Genomic DNA, 21,201 nt, shown 5'->3' on the forward strand with positions numbered 1-21,201 from the left:
AAAGTCTGGCAATTTCTTTCAAGTGTCAGGGGTTGAAGAAAACTCTTGTAAAGCTCTGTTGATTGACTATTTAGCCAAGTATATATATGTGTGAAAAAAAGAAATTAAATGCTCTGTAAAGGCTTATCTGCAGTAGTATGATTTCAGAGTAGCATGACTACTTTTTAAGTTTTTTTCTCTGTTTCCATCAGCTTCATGCATTCCTGGGAAGGACAGGTAACCTGTACCCCACTAGAACATTGTTCATAGTCTTGTTTACTTTTAGCCATTGGCCTAAATGTTACTTGGCATATATCTACCAACATAACTATGAAGGAAAGACTGTGCCCTTCTTGTGAAACTGTAGCCCTTCTTGGAGTTCTGTGTGCCCAGCTGGGAGTAATTACTTTTCTGAGCTGGAGCCAAAAGCTTTGCCTTTCATATCATTTGCTGTTTATCAAGGTATTTCTTAATCCTTGCTGAGCCAGCTGACTTGTGTAATATTTTTTCCTGTTTTTTTTTCAAGTTACTGTGCATGATGCTTGCCTCTGGGTAAGATCATCCAATTTCTCTCCCCTCACCACCTTGTCTGAAGCCTTGCAATGTGGGAGAAAAATGTAGTAATTAAAAAAAAATAGCAAAATCCCACTCTTTTGTGTTCAGATAGGCTTTTTTTTTAAGTTTTGGGGTGGGTTTTTCTAGGAATCTTTTACTGGCAGATAGGAGAGCTTTCAATTTTGTTCAACACAATCCTTACACACCAGCTTTTCATTTCTGAATGTGTTGGTCATATCTGCCTGTAAGACACTACAAGAAACATTATTAAACTATAGGTTTAGAAAGGGAGCATTAGAAATGCTGTTCTTTCAGGCCTGAAGGCTGAAGTAATTTTTATGTCTATAGAATGAGTACAAAAGTACGTAGCGGCAGTAAAAGATTCCTTGTAGGAATCTGTTGTTTTCTTTAGGTCCTTGATAAATTTCAGGGTGCTCTCAGGAAGTACCTTTGCTTCCAGGGTTGAGTGAAGTTTCTGTTCTCTTAGAGTTGCACAGATAGGTTGGCTAATGTAGTGAACTATGCGAGGTCTTGAAATCTTAATTGTAAGAAACAAGGAAATTCAGAAGAAATTCAGAATTATTCTCCTTGCTTGCTATGTGCCAGTGACAATTGCATCTCGACTTTTCTCTTATCATTTGTGCTGCTCCCTGTAAAGCATTTTACTGTGTGGTAAACCATTTTTTGGTGACACATAAACAACTGGCATGAAGGTTACAGATACTCTTCAGGACAAGCATAATCATGAACCTTTCATTTTTAATTAGGACTTTGTAGGATGATTTTGCTTCAACTTGTAAACTTTTTTTGTACCAGATCTGTTGCAGAGCATTTCAGTGGTGAAAGTAAGAGCAGGATTTCCTGGTCTAGTTCAGTAAGCATGATCTAAATTCTTCAAGATAATCTTTCTGGAAGCTAGGCTGACTACATGACCTACAACTTGCTTCCTGTGTTGTGATGGCACCCGGAAAAAAAATGGTGTGTTTGTCTCAAAATAGTAGCTATTCTAAAATCAATGATTGATGGGAAGGAAAGTGAGAAGAATACAAGTGCTATTTTGTAGCACCTATTGGTCATATGAGACTTAAAGTGCTTTTCCAGAGAAGTTCCTTCTACCTCAAGCATATTTTATAAATGCTCCAAGTATCTGGTAAATAATTTGTAAGGACAGTGATTAGAGTCAGGCTTACTATAGATTTTTCTTCTGTTCATAAGACTTTATTTTAAGCAGTAGTTTGAAGATTGTTCAAGGGCAGGAGGGATACTATGCTTCCGACTTTGACCACTGTTCTTGCTGGGATACAAGGAGTGGCATGGGGACTTCCATTTTTTTAAGCTAAATGGGGGTATTAATTGTGCTTTCCAGCTTAAAAGTCATGTCAGTTTAAAAACTGAGAGTGACTGTCAACTTTTCCTTGCAGCTTCTTGAGAACTGGCCATTAGCATGGTATATTTCTTTCCACTTCTTTCACAATGTAGAAATGGGGAGGGTGAAAAAAAAATTCTTTTCATTCATATACCTCTTTGGAGTGACAATGGTCTGAACAGTTGCTTCAGCCTGTGTTAGGAAGTTGTTTCTGAACTGTGGATGAAGGCAGAGATGACTTCTGGAAATTTGGTAAGGTGTATCGACACCTCTTTTAATCTTATCAGGAAACTTCCTTAGAGGTGATAATGGCATTGCAGAGTAGTGGAAGTTTATTACTACAGCTGTTGTGTGCTGGTTTTACAGACCTAATTGAAGGAGTAACCAGGCATGCATGTATTCCAGCACATTTGAGGGGGCAGCCAAGTATTAATTTAGTTCAGCTGTAGCCAGAGTAGATGTATTCTCCCAGTTTTAATAAATGTCTTCCCATCACATGCACAAAAACTTTTAATTTAGGTTCCTTTGGATCCTGCATTTGTATCTGTTTTTCCCAACTGTGTGTACATTCTCTTCAAGGTCACCCCATATATGTTTGGAGCTGATGTTTTTAATGAAGTTTATCGGTTTTGTACCAGAAAGTTGCTGACAGCTAATTGTATGTTGTATTCTTAGGAATATCCTTAGGGATAAGTGCAGTGAAGTCTGCCACAGGTTTGCTATACCTATATTCCTTATGTTCTTTAAGTAAAGTAGTGTTGTGCAGTATTAGAGGTTGTTTGATGCTGACATTTTTACTTTAAATCTCTTTCGAAGTTGTATTAACTTACAGAATTTGGGTCATCAACCGGATTGGGTTTTTAAGGTGTGCAAACTCAGTTCCCTGATTGTTGTCATAGCAGGTAATGCACATCTGTGTTAACATGGGAATGTAGGACTTTGTCAATATTTAAATGTCTATTTAAATGTCAATGTTTCAATATTTAAATTTGATTGATTAGATGTTAAGAACTTGGCACTGTAAATTCAACTCCACAAAAGACAATTAAGGGTCTTGTGAAGGGCAGTATTTCACTAGGTTTATCCTTTTTCCTGTGGTTTAATATTCAGATATCTCTTTCTGTCGTCTTTTTCAGATATTTGGTCAGAAATCAGGCAGGGAAAAGGCTGTGATTTTTCACTTTGTTCCCATCTACCTCTTTTTTTATCCTCTTCCTGTTCTGTGTTCCTGACAGGTTTTTTCCCTCTGCATCTGGGGACCAAGCAAGTATCTTGTGCCTAATGCAGGAACAGCCCTGACAGCTGTTCACACAGAAAGGCCAGTTCCCTGTGTGTCATCATGAGTCACTCACAGTTCAGCTGAATGCTGCCTGCTAACATGCAGATAGTGTGTGATCAGTGAGGACAGATATCTTAAGAGAATTTGGATGCTAAATGCCTATTGCATCTACTGAGATGATGACCTGAGGTTTGGGGAGGGCAATCTTCCAGATGCTTGTAACTTGTCCAGATCCAGGCAAATGTTCATGGAGATAGCAAAAGATACATTGCCAGCTCCAAAACACATCCTTAACTGATTTTTAAGTTTAAAATGAATGAATGATGCAGGGTTTTAATGGGTTCCTTTAGAAAATGTCTCTTTCTTCATTAGAGCTGAAGACAAAATATTTTGTCTTTTTGTGAAAAGGAATGAAATGGTTATATTTGAACATTGCAAAATCCTTCAACATGAAGCAGTTGAAGTTTGGCAAATTTTTAAGTGAATATAAACAGCGAGTTGTGATTGAAATGTCAGGCAATGCTGAGACAGCTCCATCTGTCATATTTGAGAGTAACTTGCCTTGCTATTTGTTTATTAGTGCACAGGATACTATGATGGTGTTCTGTTTTCCCAGAAGATGTTGCAAGGCGCTTTTTTTTTTTCAGTAAAACTATGTCTAAAACAACCACATTTGAAAAACTTGTGGCATGCATTTTCTTTTGATCTTCCTGTGATTATACAAAGCACAAAGAGTCAAAACCTATTAGACTTTTATCTGGTAAATCAAGTTGGAAGCCTTAGAAAAGCAGCTCTTCACTTTTGGCTTTGTTCGTAACTCTTACAGGCAGGGCAGTGTACTTAGAAAAAAATACATCTAAACATTTCATAAAGTTATATAGAAAAATGTTTTCTGGAAATAAGGTTTGGTAGCTTGTCTATCTGAAGAAGTTTATTTCCCCCCCAAAACATTTGCTGTTGGAAATTAACATGAAAAGTGATTTCTTTACTTTGGAGTTTTATTAAGGTATAAAACGTTGTGATTTCCAGAGTGTGTGTGTTATAAATGACTGTTGTGGGTACCTACTCATCTGTTTATCTTGGTAGATAGACTTCAGGAGTGGTGGGTCAAACTGTTTCCAGCTTGCAGTGGTTAGAGGATTGCTGAGTTCAGTAAATTTTTTTTTCATTACTATGGGAAATCCCAGCCAATTTTTAATGAGTGTTTCTGAAATTTACTGAAATATTAGAAAATGTACTTTTTTAAAACCTGGTAGTATTACAAATTATACTAAAACTGCCTCTTGGAAAGGTCTGACCTCTTTTTGGTTTGCTGCTAAACTTTGGCCAGTGTTCTGCAGGTGGTCTGTGTCATTTCTTCTCCACCTGCAGCTGTTGGGAAAGCCCATACAGAAACATAGAGGGAGATGGAAAGGTCAGAAATGCAGAGTAGCCAGATGTTTAAGATACGGGATTAGGATCCTGGGCAGTTTATATCTTCCTTCGTCAGGTTTAAACTGCTTTTAGAAAGCAGCCTAGGAGTGTATGATCTGTTCCTTAATGAGCTTGCCACTCACACATGGCAGCATGAGGGGAAATTACAGAAATATAAAGTCAGAGAAATCTGGATTTGGAGACCTCTAAGATATCTAAAGTTGCAAAAACCATTTAGGTAAAAGCAAGGGTAATGACTGTAGGGAGGTGAAATCAGACAAGCTGCTTAGCAGGCATGAAAATGTCATTATTTCAAATTTAGTAATAAAATTGCACAAAGGTTGGTTCCTTGTAGGCTCTGTTTTGGTGGGTTTTTTTCCTCATCCTCTTAGAGTTTTTTGGATCCTTATATTTCTTCTGAGACTCAAAAGTGGAAATCTTGAGTCAGGAAGAGGAGGCTTTTCACTCGCCCCTCTTCTTTCTCATCAGCTGTTCTGTGAGATGATTTCTTAAGTGCTGGAAGGGATGGGCATGATCATTACTGTAGCCTTTATTGTTTGAGGCAACCTTTTGGGAATTCACTTCATTATGCCTCTTGCTGAATCATAATAAAAAAGAGGTGGATGATTTTAGCATCATTGGTTGGAAATAATTTGAGTGACATTCATATTATTCAAAATTTTTCAAGCTCCTAATTTATTGTAAGGAAAAAAAAAAAAAAGGAAAAAAATCAGAAATACTCTAGACAACTGCAGGTCTGCATGTTTCCTCACTGGGCCAACAGGCAAGCTTTTATAACAACTTGCAGAAAATTTTAGGTACCCAGATGAAATAGTGCATAAGTGTTTTTTGTAAATGGGTGACATCTGAGAAAAATCTGTTGTGACTGGAAAATATTTGTCTAAAGTAGACTGTTGAAAGACACAAGGATGTAACTTCTGAGGGATAGCATAGTGGAGGCCTTAATCTCGACTGCATGCTTTTTTACTAGGCACTCTTGCCATATCTGTGTATTTTCCAGGTACAGCTTGGTGGTTCAGGAACTGTGCACCTGGTAACAAAGATGTTTTCAATCTGAGGTGATGTTTAGGTTCATCTTTGAACTCTGTCATGTCCTCATTCTGTGGGAAAAACATACTAGGAAATGAAGGACCAGCTGATGGAGAGTATTTTTATTATTTTGGAGAAGTTGTGTGGCATTTATTTCAGGGTTGAAATGCTGCACATCTAGAAAAGTTCTTTATTTTTCATTTTGAATCCCATCCAAACAGAAGAATTCTCAGTTCATTATCTTCCTTTTAGTTATAATGATGGAAACAAGTAGGGAGTTGTCCGTGTAAGATTGTTCTTAGTAATTAACCAGTATGCTTTTAATATAAAATGAACAATATTTTGCCTTAGACCTGAAGCTCATGACTAGCTAGCAAAAGTTGGTTTTTCTCATGGACAGCACCATCTTTTCCAAGTCAGAACTACGATTCAGCTTGTTTGGTAACCATAACTGGCCATACAGATTCTTGTCTGATAAGCAATGAAAGTACACATTGCTTTAAGTATGAAGGTCTTGATCATGTGTTGTTTTCAACCACAGTATTCAGGGAGTCTTTATATCAAGTATTAATTGATGCTGTGCAGTGCCGTGTACATGAAGCATGAAAGCTGTGTGAAGATTTAGAGGTGAATAAAGGGTAGGAGTAACAGGTGAATACAGGCATAGGAATGGCCAGTCTGGTAGGCAGGAATTTCACTGTCAGTAGTATGACTGCTGATAAACAGGCATTCAGATGTGAAGGTATACACGTATAGATGAGGGTGTTGAAGAGTTTTGTCCTTAGAGGAGACAAAACCCAGCAGGACTGAAAATGAGAAGCAGTGGCACATAGAAAGACTTCCTGCTCTGATGTGTTGCATGACAATCTCATACAGGGAATGTATGAGTCTATTCCTGTCATTCCAGATACCTTTTCTGTAGTAACTTGCAACCTACTCTGAACTAATCTTTACCTGGTACCTACGTAAAAATGCTTATTTGTGGACCTTTTTTTCTTTTTGTTAGTGGAGTGTTTTGGCCTGGCAGTTGGAAAGGCAGTGTCATTACTTCATATTTACAACATTGTTGTTTTGCCTTGTATTTTAAATGACGTGAATTACAAATTCACACAATGGGAACTTACCAGTATGGGTAAAGGTAACAGTTTGTGCTTATAGGATTGTTTTGTTGGGTGAGTCTTGTTTTCAGGTGAGTTTTTATTGTCTGTGAGCAGCTCCTGGTGTAGCATGCCCGTGCTATACATCATGCTCATTAAAACATGGGAAGAGAGTCGTGATGCCAGTATGGCCAAGCATGTCTTGCAGTAACATGTGGTGGAATTCCTTGTGCGGCACTGGGGTTTCTGAGATGGCTGCTGTCGATGGCTGGAGTACAGCGCAGGCTGAGGAGTTCCAGAGCGTCCTGTGTGCAGAAGGGCCCTGTGTTAAGCTTGAATTCTTAAAATACTTTTGCTTTTCCTGACAGAAATAATAATTTATGAGGTTTCTGGTGAACCAAGCCTGAGGAAATCTATTCTCTCGTAAGCTTTTCCTAAGATCCTCTTTGCAACTGAGCGTTTAATAATGATGCTTATGAATTTTCTTCTTTACTTAGGCCCAGATTAATGCTTGTTTTTAGAAATTCTGTAATTGATTTCTGACCCCTCTAAAGTTGGGCCATGTTTAAGCCTCTGCATGCCAACCCAAAGCATTCCTTCTTATTCACACATCCCCAGTTGTAGTAAACCCTAGAGAAGGATGTGAGAATGGGGAGATTCCTCATGCAGGTCGTTAAGCTCTGGGTGGTCTTCTGGCTGTGCTCAAAAGGAAAATCACTATTTGTTGTGCTTGTAGTAATAATTCCAGTGTGTTACTTTCAGAGAAGCTTGAGCAGGAACAGCAGGTCTCAAAACACACTGTAAAAAAAATTCATTCTTAGGTTTATTTACTAGAATTGCCAGAGCAGATTCTGGTGTGTGTGAGAGTTTGTGATCTGAGTAAATCCCCTGTGCCACTGTTGATACCCACATTATGGTGTCACTTCAAGTAAACCAGGGCAGTTTAGTTCAGTTGATGTAATTTCTCAATCAGAGAGAGAATGCAAATGGGTGTTGAATAACTTCTCACCCTAAGGAATAAATGATTGTGCAGAATTATACTGCAGTAGAATGGATTTCTGTTGTGCAGCTCACACGTTCTGCAAGCCTGAAAATGCTTCCCAGAGAGAGTTGCTGTGAGAATTCACTTCCGAAATTCAAGAGAATAGCGGTGCAGGTTGGATTCTCAGTTTGCATATTTGTGGTATTTTGGCTGTTTGCAATCAGTAGGAACCTTTCTTAGAGTCAAGATCTTGCTGCAACTCAGATAAAGTTGCAGGCCGCATTGATGATCAAACCCAAGTATCATTTTCCTGTTAAAAATCATTACAGTTTATTTTCTGCTTCTCTTTCTGCTTTAGATACTTTAGCTGCAGTTTTTTTCATTTCTTCTCAACCTGAAAGAAATTTATTTTCTTATCCTGTGAGCTCGCATTTTGCTGAAAATGAACTTAGGAGAAGTGATTATGCTGGTGTTCTTTGTTTTTCATTCCTTCCCCCTCTTTTGCCAAGGAGGGTTATTATTACTACTACTACTACTATTGTTGTTATTATTATTAGTTGATATTTAACACACCTCAGTGTATGGCTGTGCTTTGTTTGGGGTTTCTGGAGCTCAGTTTAAGCTGACTTGCTTGGGGATGAGAACCAGAATAGCAGCAGTCATTCAGAGCAAGATGCAGGCTGACAGGGAAGGTAATTGTCAGATGTATGTGAGAATGTGTTCTGGCAGTTAAGCTTTTTAACTTCTTCATCATGACAAAAGCTTCACTGTGTCTCAAGGTCTTAAATATTTGTATTGAGCAAAACAGAGGAACCTGGGGAAGCAGTTCAGATTAATTAGACACGTTAGAATTGTTTTCTCAGTGCTTAAAGTTGTTGCTTGAGAGATATTTATGTTAGAAATTCTTTCCTTGACAGGTACAAATAAACATTTATTGTAGGTGATGGTAGAGAGAGATGCCCCTGCAAGCTCTGGCATTTTATCTTACACAAAGGCATGGGGGTCCAGTGTGCTGACTGTAATCCCTAGGTCTGAAAAATGTTCCTTTGTTAAAACCCTGGAGTTTCTGTCCTCTGGACACAGCTCTCAGGGAATCTCCACAGTGCTGTACTGTGTTTGTTTTGTTGTGTGTGTGCTGCTTTGCAGATGCAGAAGCTGGAGTGTGCTCAAGTGACACAAGTTGAAGTGGAGTGGAGTAAAATGCTGTCTTTTGTCTGATTTCAAGGCACATCTTTTAATGCCATTACTTACCAGTAAGCACTATGGACCCGGGTCTGCTTGAGCCTAAGGTTCTGAAAACTCCGGCAGGTATCCTGCTTCAGAAGTGGCAGAGAGGAGTGATCCCACAGCTTGGTGTCAGTGCTGTCTGCTGCAGCTCCAGTGTTGAGTTTGGTAGGCCTCAGTTGAAGATACTGTCTTGTCATTTACTAAGAGCAAATTTACTAAGAGCTCCATTTTTTTGTGATGGTAAAGAAATGAACAAAACCAGGGAGATTTCTAACTTGATCATATAGCTGCTGCTGCTACCACAAGGCTTTCATAGACCAATTACTTTAAAAGCATCCAGGACGCAGGTCCAGCCTGGATCCTGCCAGGGCTAGCTGCTTGTTCTAAGCGGCAGAACTAAGTTTTGTTGGAGCTTTGTTTGGTGTTTTTTTAGGACTTGGCCAAGAATTTCAGTTTATCTTGTCCCGGTACAGATCTTAAGGGAGTATGTCTTCAAAGCAGGATTAGTCCAGGAAGTATGTTCCCACTACAGAGCCCTACTTGTGTGAGACTTCAGCTAATGCTGTGATAGCCTAGCAAGTAGGCAGATTTTTTTTTTTTTTTTTAATTTATATGAGCTCTCTTCAACTGGACTGTGAGTCCATCAGAGCAAGTATCAGCACTAAAGTAACCACAGTGTGGTCTGCCTTATTTCAGCTCATGGTAACAAATTCATCACCAGCAATTAGTAAAACACCAGTGACTCTTCAGGTATTTTACTAATTGCTGCCTCTCAGACCCTTTGAAATGGGTTGCCACACCCTTCTGGCAAAGAAAACCCAATTCCAATGTATAAAAGAGGAGAGGAAAAAAAGCAACGCGAGAATTTTTCACTCTTTGCCTTACTGAAGGATTCACATTGTGTATCATTACACTCTGATGTTTATATAGTGTGCTTTGTTTTCATTTGGGGATGTTCAAAGGGGACTTCAGTGTTGCAGTGAGATGTGCATGAACAGCTGACTGGGAGTTCAAAAGCATTTGTGTAGATTGAAAGCTGGTTTATTTTCCACGTGCCAAGAATCAGTTTTGTTTTATTTAGATGAAACTAGATTATGGCATTGAAAACCCAACTGTATTAACATTCTTACATAAAGCAAGTTGGGAAGTGATGTTACAGTTCAACTAATTGTTAATTATACAAATACTCTTGCTGCATATTTTCTTAAGACTTTGGGAATGTTTTGTGATGCAGTAGATTTGGAGAGTTTTTATTCTGAGGGAAAAATAGAGTAGTAAATGAGTTAGGAATGAAGATACTAAACAAGGCATTTTCTTCACTTGGAAGCATGCTTAAAATTGATTAAATATTTGCTTTCAAGCATTTAATCTTCATCTTTGAGGCATGAACATGCTACTTCTGTCGTTCTTCTTTGGGCTTGTTGTAAAACTCTATTCAGGCCTTTGTGGTGCCATACATAATGGGTAATGCTATGGAGGATCAGCATCCCTCTTTTGTTAAAGTCCTGCTTTTGTCCTGTTGTTCACTTGACATAGCCAGAAAGAAGGGCTAATGGTTGCTGAATAGTAGCTTGTGATGAATTTGAGGATTGAGCTTTTCAAACCCTGAGCCTGCAACTGTCATTGCTGATAATAATCTACTCCTTCTGTGCTGTTTAAAAACCAAAACAAAATAAAAAAAAAATCCCTGTTCTGCACATCTGGGAAAAAGAAGGAATTCTGTTTGGTTTATTATTGAAAACAAAAAATGTAGATTGTTTTGTAAGAAATATTGGATGTTTCCATTTAAACATTTCAGATTCAACTCTCTCAAATTTCACTGTTCAAATAGTGATTTATCAAAGATCTGGGATTAAAAAATAAATAATTTGGTGATTTTTGTGGGGGGTTTTTTTGTTCATTTTTTAAACTATTCTCCACTCTGCAAAAGCAAACATTTACAACTGCAATGCAGTTAAAAAGGAGCAAAACAATAGTTACCCTCTCCTTGCATCCCAAAACAGACTACCCATGTTTGCACTATTGTAATAATACAGATGATTCCCATGTGAAAAGTTTAAGGTCTGCCTAGGAACCTTATCTGTAGCTCTTTAATTCCAGGTAAACGATTGCCCTTTCTGAGATGATTTTAGGTTTACTGGGTGTAGCACTTGAAGCAAATTGTTGCAAGAGTGGAAAGTGGTTAGGAGGCACTGCCCTTGGGAAAAAGGCAATTGTTGGATGGGAGTAGCCATTAATGAGAGCATCTGTAAGGCACAAAAGCAAACCCTAAACAGAAACCCAGTGCAAACATCTTGAGGAACAGCTGTAGAGTTTCTAAGTTTTTGAGCTGGGCCCTGGGAAATTCCTTTTGGGAAGGAAAGTGTTAAGACTTGTTATCCTATTTTTGTGAGGACAGTGTTTCATAAAGAACTGCAGAAATCACATGTAGCATTTCTGCTCTGATTACCTATTAAAAATACGTACCTTGTTTGGCAGACTTTTTGGGCTCAGATAGCTTCTGATGGTGTGATAGGATGTGTTTTGTTTACAGTAACATACAGCATTCTTTATTTCTCCTTTCTTCTGCTATCAAATTCTGTATGCTGCTCTATCCCAAATATTGATTCCCACAGGCTTCAGCTTAAATATGCAGTGGTATCACATTCCTAGATGCATGACAGAGAAGAGGCATGGACAGATGTGTGTGGTGATCATACATTTAATGCAGGTTTTGCATCCAGTAGGCAAATCTTGTCCACAGAGGACGCTGAGGTCCCTTCTTTGGAGCAGGGGCGTGGGGAAAGCCTACTTGGCATAACAGTGTTAACTTTACTTTCGAAGACCCTGCAGAACTAAATGAGTGTTTTCACTGCCCCTAATTCTCCTTTGGTAGGATGACTTTTTTGCTTGCCTGATGGATCCTGAGCCATGTTGTTCCTCAGAAGTGTTTTGCTGCTAAGGCATAAAAGCTGAAATGAATCTTTCCTCAGTACATCGAGCAGCTTTCGTTGTTTTCGTCCTGTAAAGGATGTAAGCATAGCTTCCAGCTGTTGTTGGAAAGTGTTGCCACAGGATGGGGCTGTTGCACTGCCCAAATGTGATGTGTCACCTCCGGGAACCGCGACCGAGCGCCGTTTTCAGTGCTAACCTGAAACTACACTCCCGACCCTTTTCTTTATTGCTCGCTAGTCCATGTAGTGGGCCTCTTCCACTTCCAAGAGGTAGGAAATTTGGAGTAAGGTGTTGTTGGCTTGCTAAGAGTGGATCAACTTTGTTTCTGTTAGAGGCAACTTATGTACCATATGACAAGCCCAGGTAGTGAGGTAATAATTCACATAAAGGGGATTTGGTTCACGTATCACCGAATATGTTAAATATTAAATTTGTGGGGGGGTTAAGCCTTTATTAAATCCATATTTGTGTTTTAGAAATGTGCCAAGAAGTGTTCTAATGAAGCAGCATCTGGGGGTTAATAAATGATATCACGAATCCGTTCTGATTGCCAAGAAAGATTTCAATAAAGGAAGCCATGCCCAGGGTTGACTATTTCATCCATGAAGAATAATTGTTTTGTTCCCATATTTCTTTTACTGGTTGGTTAAAAAAAGTTTGCATTTTAGCATCAAGTAATTTTTGTTTGTTCTGCATGTTTCTGTACCATTTGCACAAAGAGCTGGCCCTCAGTCCGCTGATTGTAGGAGGTGTTTCTTTGACTGCGTGGAGACCTTGCATCTTTTACTGCCTTTCACATTTATCTCATGTTCCTCTGTTCTTTCTTCTCGTCCCCTCAAACATTCAGGGTGAAGTGAAATCTGAAGAGGGGCCAGAATGGAATATTCTCCGTGATGACTTCATGATGGGAGCATCTATGAAGGACTGGGACAAGGAAAGTGATGGAGAAGGCAACAGTGAAGAAGGAGGTGGTCTGAAACAAGAAGATGACAGTGACTGAATGAAACTGAAAACCATTCAAGATAATTTTTTATCTTCTTAAGTTTGTTTGGATAAAAAGTCAGCATTCTATGAATGTACAACACTTGGAGGATACCTCTTTTAAAAGGAAAAAAAAAGACTTACACAACCTTGGAGTGTTTTCTCCTTCATGTCAAACTTTTATTTAATATAACTCCATTTGCTATACTGAAATCCTGAAATATTTTCCAAAACAAGTATAATTTTCAACATATTTCCAAAACATTTTGTACAGTCAAAATAGTGGCACTTGCCCAATGAAAGATAGATTTTGCCAAGGTCATTAAAAGTTTATACATTAGTCATGGCAATTGATGTATTAGTGTGCCTGCATTTCCAAATCACTGCTGTACTTTGAGAAGTTGTTGCAATTTGCAATAGAAATGGCTTACAATAAACACAGAAATGCCGTCACCTTGTAAAGTTATCGGACTCCTATAGAGTCTTTACTACTTTGGCCAGAAAAGGTTCGGTAGATAATAAAGGAAAGTAACCATTAATGTGATAGTTCTGGTCTTGGAGCATAGTTCAATTGGAGACAACTCTGGAAACAGAATTGTAAAAAGAGAGACTTGACCCTACTGATGGGGTTTATTCATATATATATATGTATATATATGTATATATGTATGAATATATGTATATGTATGTATGCGTGTGTAGATATATATATATATATATATATATATATATATATATATATATATATATGGTTTTTCCATTGCAACTCTGAGATTGTATAAGCTAGGAGTCTGGGAGGAGAGGAAAAGAGTCATTGCCATTGGTTTCATTGGGGAGGGAGAGCTTTTCTAGCGATACCACAGAAAATTTTGTTCAGTGTTGCTTCATTTGCAATTGTGGCGTTCTGGTCTTTTTCAATGAGGAGCTGGAGCTCTGAGATTCATGCTGTGGGGTTTAGTCAGCTCTAATGCTAATTCCTCAGGTCTGCAAAGGGTCAAACCAGAGCCCTTCCTCTTATGTGTGGGCCATAATAGTAAAAAATTTGGAAGTCATCTGTCATGGTAACACAGTTGCCTTTTTTTAAGCTACTGCAATTTCTCCTCAGTAGCTGTTGGTTGTAGAGGTGCAGAAGCTAACACACATAATAAGAATATATTTTATGTAAGCATATGCATACAGGAGGAATTGTGTGGTGGTAAGGGTGTTCTAAATGAGAGGCTGGGGTTGAATTCTCCTGCCTTTGCTGTTCCAGACTGACTGTCTGATGCTGTATCATTTGTTTAACTTTGCTATCACATTTCCCCATTTGCTATGTAAAGAAAAATCCTTGGGGCCTGTGAATTGATACTTAAAATACATGGTACTGTTCTGTCCATTTCTATAGGTGCCTTACAGACAAACCTTTCTTTGTACCTGCTTATAGGCAAGACATGATTAGGAGCAACTTTGAAATTTTCAGTCTTCAGCATGGAAATGTGCAGTAGGATTTAGATTTTCCTAACAAAGGCATTGCTTGAACTTTGTGTGTACTGCTGGATAAAAAAATATGGGTACAAAATGGCAGAGAAACCCATCCCAACAACTGGCAGTCATTGTCTTATTCATAGCCTATTCATCTGGTATATATTGTAGCATAATTCTTCCAGGAGAAATCAAAGTTAACAGCAGAAATGTTTAGATTTTCAAGCTGTTTTGAGTGTTAAACATATTAGATATCTGAGGAGACATTAGTTTGTGGCCTGATATTTATTTTCACAAATGAGGGCTTACACCCAAAATACCAAGTGGCAAAACCACAGAAGTTTGACACATGGTTATCCTGGCTTCTGAAGGCTTGACATCTGTACAGCTGTGCAGTGAGAGTCACCATCTCATTAGTGTAGTGTAAAAACATGCTGCAATGGGGTTTGGGTCCATGAAGCAGCATAACGTTCTAACCTGACACTGCTTCCTCTCTACAGAGTTCAGCTGCTTTCTGTGGAAAAATTACATCAGCGCCCTTAAATCTACAGTTGTTCTCTAGTTTCATATCAGCAGTTTCTTTCCATAATCAGACTTCTGGAAAATAATCTAAGTTTTCCTTAGGAACTCCGACATCCTGAGGTGATTATTAAAAATTTCAGAATGCTTTCCAAATACTTTTAGAATACTTGGGTGTTTATTTGTGCATTCTTGGAGTAATGTTTTGATTAAAGCACTGAAATATCTCTTGTGTATTTAAGAAAAATGTAGAATCTATCAATATTGCTAAAGGTATTTTGAACTTCCGTTTCATTTAGAGTGCATAGCCTATATGTGGAGAGTATTTCTTGCCTTTTAAAAAGCATAATACTTATATTTTTATGTATATTGAGTAGTTATTTAAATTTTATACTGTACCTCGTCTTTCCCTTGTCCTTTTTTTTGTGCCATATGCTGAGAGGCTCTGAGAATTGCTAAAATTGTTAGCTACATATTTTGATTTTAGGCTGCTTTATTTCACAGGTTTTGTTTTTGTTGACTAGCAGTTCAAAAGATTTTGTTTGGACCAGGCACCTTCCAGTCTCTTCTCTGGGCTGCCCTACCCCCTTTTTCAGTAATGTTCTTCCTCTTCAACAGCTACCAAGAACAACCTTCAGCAGCTTTTCCCAGCAGTCAGAGTGCTCGCTCTGTTTTTCCTGCTCCCATGAATATCTCTGCTCAAGCAAAGCTGTGCTGCTGCCCTTCATTCCAGAGAGCATGAATCATATCAACTTTGTATATTTCTGTACCTATCTATATAAAGCCAATAAGGATGGGGTGGTTCCAGTTTTGTTAGGCTTTAAGCCAATTTCAGAGTATGTAAAGTTTAATATTCTATGGATTGCACGCAAAGCAAGGGTTTTGTTTAATAAGAGAAGGCACAGGGTCAACTCTTCCCCATGTCTTGTGTCCCCTGGTCTAATTTCTCTTCACATTAATTGTGCTAACTTTTTTCAGCAAGGAAAGCATGAGTTGGCCTGTGGAAAAAAATGTCTTGTCCCTGCTTTTCTTGAGCCTCCTGTTAGGGAAACACCTTAGGAGTGGTGATGGAATATCCTTGTTGTGCCTGATACCACTGTACCACAGCATCTTCTCTGCTAAAACCTGGAGGGAAGAGCTCCCACTTCTGCAGCTGTGAGGCAGGTTCTCCTGGGTTCACATGCTGAGCAGAACAAAAGAGCTGGAAGCTGCTTTCTAGTGAAGATAGGGCTTTTTTTGGTCCAATTTGTTTTAAAGAGAGAAATGAGTTGTTTGGAGGCCATAAAAGTTTTTTGTCTATCTGATGCTTCCAGAAGAAGGTGGTCTGTAGAACTGCATCTGTTCGGAGCTGGCTCAGTAGCGGTCTCCAGGGAGGAAGGCAGAAGTCATCTGGCACAAAACACTCTGCACAACTGAAAATGACAAACTTCTCATTCTTATGAAATGAGTCCTGGCACAGATAATATACACACAGAGCAGTCATCAGTGTTGTTCACTTCCAATCCCTGCAAATTGCTCAATGATTTCTTCAAGACTTGCTGAGGTAAGGAGTGAGAGGGCCAGGAGAAGGCTTGAGGTAGTGGAGACTCAGGATCATGTTACACAGATTGGGTCCCTGTGCTAAATAAGATGTTAAACTCAGGAGTCTAAGACCTCAGACACTGGAGACTGAACAAGTTCTTGATTAACAGATGGTGGAAGACTGTACATCTCATTTATTGCTGTTCTAAAGCATGTAAAACTCAAATGTTTCACCTGTTTAAGTGATCTAGCAGATACGGGTTTTTTTCTTTATCATTCTTCTTCAGACGTTTAGCAATGGCAGATGCTTCTTAGACAAAACATTGTTTTCAAATGCATCTTTTCAATAGCTTTTCTGTTTTAAGGGACATATTAAAAATGAAACTCCAGTCAAACTGAATACCTTCAGTGTGAAACATCCTTGTGTTTGTGTAATGCTCCATCCCTTGAAACTACTTATTTTTGTTTAAATCTATGTGTTTAACCTGTTGGATACAAAATGGTTAAATGAAATATGGCACTTTCACCAAGCTTCTGGATGTGAACTCATGAGCACAAGGAGTGTTTCCAAGAGGCACTTTGGAAGGTTATTTTAGGAATACTCATAAAAATCATTATTTCTTCACAGTGCCACAGTTGCTTCAATAGCCCATTCTTTCATGCCAGTGCATGAACTTCTGGAGCATCATTTTACAGCATTTTCTTAGTGTTTCTTCACTGTATTTTCAGTAAATGTGGTGGTGTTAATAGTGAACTGCTAACCAGGATCACACTTGCATTACGGTTTTCATACCACTAGGATTTCTTATAGACATAATGTTTTCAGAAGTAGCTGAATAATTAATAGAAAGCATTCACTTACAAGGTAAACTGGTTACACTTCTTATCAGAAACTTCATGCTGTAATTAAGGAGTGGTTAAATATAAAACCTGCTGATGTTACGTTAGTAGTTCTTTAAGTCGTGTTGTAGGCATGTGTGATTTTAAGTCGAAGGTAACAGGGGGTTGTTTGTCATAGTTCTGTCATAAAATCTGATGTACTTAAAGATTCCACTAGCCATTTATGAGCCCTTTATAAAGTGCATTATGAATATAATGGTGGAGATTGTGACTTAAGGCCCATGGCTATTCAATCACTCTTGCTTTGAACTTTGCTTTTCCTGATAAAGCAGGACATTCTCATATTGTTCAGGACAGAAAAGCTTAAAAGTGTTGCTTGATTCAAGCAACAAGATAGTGAAAAGCTTTCCTGATTATGTGGATTTTGCATTGACTTTCAGGTTGAGTACAGTTTATCTCAAGAGGATTTTCTGTGGTTTCTAAGTGATCCATAAATTGCAAGTTTTGTGGGCAGTGAAGCAGCCTTTTACTTAGGGTACCCTGTCCAGGGACAAGAACTGGCCTGTGTCCTTTTCAGGAAGGGTGCCTGAAGTCAGGCAGCTGAATGAAAACTGGAGAGCTGAGTCCCTGAGCTGTTGGTAATTCAGCCTTTGACATACCTGCCCATAGCACCTTCCCAGTCACACCTCCCAGGGCTGCTTGGAGGCAAAGGGTGATCAAACACACAGTCAGTCTTTCCACCACGGGGTACTGTGCATCCTCACTTATAATCATGAGTTTCAAAAGAGGTTGCACAGTAGTGCAATATTGTGCAGTATAGTTTTGCACAAAAGGTAACAACAGTGTGGTTTTTTATATAGTGGCTTTTTAGAGGAGTGAACCATTTGACAGTATCTGCTGAAATTTGGTACAGCCTTATGAAAGAAATGCTCATTAATTAAGAAAAGACTTCATAAAATTCTGAAATGTCTGTTCATGATTAACAGAAAAAGACTGAAGATTTTTCAGAACCTTCTGACAAGATCCTCAGTTTAAGGATGCATTACTCAGCCCAAACAATGTATTAGACCCAAGTATAAATATACTTCCACTGTGAACATTGATCAAATTGGAAGTATGATATATTGGTATTCTTGTGGATTTTTTTGTGTTAGAAATGGACTGGTCAAGCCTTGCAAGATGCTGAATATCTTTCTGATGTTGTAGCACTGCAACCAGCAGGTCAGACCAGGATTGCCAGTGCCACTGCTGTTCTCTCCATCTGCTATGTTTTGCCTTTTTTTTTTATTTTTTTAACTACTGGAGTATTATTTTATTTTAAATTTTAGTATCATTGCCTAGAATTAAAGAAGTGGAACAGATTTTATGTGAAGAAGATTGTTCAAGTAAGAAGGGCAATGTGTGTCTTTCTATGTCAATATTGTGCCTCCCAGACACAGGCTGTTGCCTTTGATTCTCATTCACTTTGCTTGCTGCTGAAGTACATTGCTGGACTATTTGTCTCATGATGAATTAATTGCTTTTAATTTCATAGGATTGCAGTGATGAGCTCATGGACTTGGGTCCTTTATGTGAGACACTACTGGTTCTGATGCACATTTGCAGCCAATTTGTAGGCAATTTTACACTCTGATTTAATTGTTGATAAAGTGAATGTTCAAATGACACTGGAATTTTTGAGAGGAGGCATTCAGCTGTCAGTCTGTATCCATGATGGGGAAGTTTAGAGACTGGTCCATAGAGCCCAGCTAAAACCAGGGGAGTAGGTTACTTTAATTGCAATCCCATCTAAAAGGTCGTTGATTCAGGGGAAGCAAATGCTGAACATCTTTGCCACTCCACAGAGGTGACGTGTTCAAGATCCAGCTCTAAAATAATCTGGATATAGATCAAAATTAGTGATAGAAATGAATCTTTCCATTTAATTCTAGGAGTCACCAAGCTCAAACCATCTGTCTGGGAAGATGTAGTTTGATCAGCCATTCAGGAATACTGCATTCCTTGATTTCAGTAGTGAGGCATAGAAAATGGGTTTAAAAATGTGTAAGGCTGAGAGGCAAAGACCTCTGCACTGATCTGGTGAGTGCAGCACAGAAGCTTGGTACTGCATGAAGTCTGGTTTGGTTTTGTTTATGCGGTAATATGAAAACGCATTGCTTTCTGCAAGCTTTCTAGAGTATTCTCGAACACATGTTGCTTAAAAACCATTAGGAAAAAAACATTTCTGAAGCTGTGTTAGCTTAATAGAGCTTTTCAGTTGTGCAGACTGCATAGGCAGTTTGTGAAGAAGTCAGGATGCCATACCCAGAGCTGTTTGTTTTGTGTAGCTGCAGAAAATGATTTAAATGTGGCGTTACAGGCTGGCTCATTTTTGAAGTTGCTGCCAGTTAATCTTGCTATACACGTAATTTTCTTAAAATTTCAATAGCTCAATGTGGGTGCATATTCTAACTTGAGTTACATGGTTTAAATGTGTTGAATAAACTCCAGTGGATGCCCTGTTAGGAATCCAATATTTACAGATATCATTTGTGTGTTACTTAATGAGGTATAACCGAAATCATCACCATGCAGTTCAGAAATAGAAGGCAACAGCTGTAATCCTGAGAAGGAGATGCAGGTCACGAGTTCAAACCTTGAGATTAAAGGGATGACTTTTACCCTACTGTCTTTACTTTGTCATGCTTGCTATAAGTAGATGTCAAGGCCCTTTGGTTTATAAACCACTGAGCTTATATTTCTCTGTCTTATTTTATTTTTATTTTTAGTTAGTGAATCTGATCATTTTCCTCTGCTGATATATAAGTCTTACTGACTTAAGTGGAAACAGGATTTCCTGTGGTGATTAAAACCACAGGTGCTAGGATTAAGGAAGGCCTTTTTTTCAGTGGCGTATAGACTAAAACTGGAATGATACATAGAAGATTAGCGTGGCATCCTCAAGGCTGACAAGCAGATTTGGGAAAGCACATGAGGGGATCAAACTCCAGGAGGTGTAACCATGGGGAAACTTCTCTGGCAAAGTTTTTATGAGGACTTGAATCTTAACAGATTCAAGTCCTGGAACTCAGCTGTTGGAAGCAGAAACCTCTTTGGATGCAGTGCTGATGTGTGCAGCCTTTATGGGAAATGTGTATGTTTTTAGGATAAGGGTTTTAGGCTATTGATGCTTCCCTAGACCCCTAATGTCTGGCTGTACTCTGTGGAGACAGGGTGCAGCTTCACTGGAGAGAAGCTATTTTAGGAGTTGTAAATCCCAGCCATGTAAAATGTGAAGAATAGCCTAGCACTGAAATACAGACTAAAGTGATGTTCCTTTCCATTCTCTTTTTCCTCTTATCCATAAGAATTTTTTTCCCCTTCAGTTTTTAGTCATTCTGGCTTGCGGTGTCCTGTCTAAAGTCCCAGTGTTGTTGTTGTTTTTGAGATTTTTTGGTGGTCTTTGGTAACATTTTTTGGGGGGTTAATTGCATTCTAGATGGCTTTTATTAAGCTGCAGTTTTAGACACAAACTATACACTGCTGTGTGGACATTAAAGCTTTGTGTTCCTACTTGATGGTAGGAGGTGATGCCATTCCGTAAGTTCTCAGGGATGACACCTGAATGGCTTTTTGGATCAGATCCTGTTGGCTTCTCTTGTGACTGTTTCCACTGAAATTATTAGACCTATTTGTAGGAATGAGAACTTTTTTCATGTATATAGGTATGTATGTATGAATACATATAAATACACAAAAATGTGTGTGTCTATAAATGTATATAAAAGCAGAAGTTCTTATTCCTGTTATATGTTTTATATTTGTTTTATATATATTTAAAAGAAGTTCTGGTTCACACAGATTATCTCTCTCTCTCTCTCTATATATATATATGTATTAGAAACATACCTTTGATTTGCAAGTTGACAAGAAGTTACATATGTATATATGGGTAGCAGTCTTGCGTGTCAAACAGCATGTTCTATAAAATAGCCTTTATCTTCTGGAACATGAGTGC

General features: G+C 38.5%; 1 protein-coding gene across 2 annotated transcripts in view; it reads left to right on the forward strand.

The window, feature by feature from the left end:
• The window catches only part of RRP15 (ribosomal RNA processing 15 homolog), a 29,816-nt gene extending 8,821 nt beyond the window's left edge, over positions 1–20,995 (forward strand). For both annotated transcript variants that reach the window (XM_058836126.1, XM_058836127.1), the window contains one exon: positions 12,730–20,995. In XM_058836126.1, coding sequence (XP_058692109.1) covers positions 12,730–12,882 — 153 coding nt within the window. In that variant the 3' untranslated portion in view covers positions 12,883–20,995. The remainder of the gene's footprint in view (positions 1–12,729) is intronic.
• Positions 20,996–21,201: the final 206 nt, after the last annotated feature.

The sequence above is a fragment of the Poecile atricapillus genome, chromosome 3, assembly GCF_030490865.1.
Source record: "Poecile atricapillus isolate bPoeAtr1 chromosome 3, bPoeAtr1.hap1, whole genome shotgun sequence".
NCBI classification, from domain to species: Eukaryota; Metazoa; Chordata; class Aves; order Passeriformes; family Paridae; genus Poecile; species Poecile atricapillus.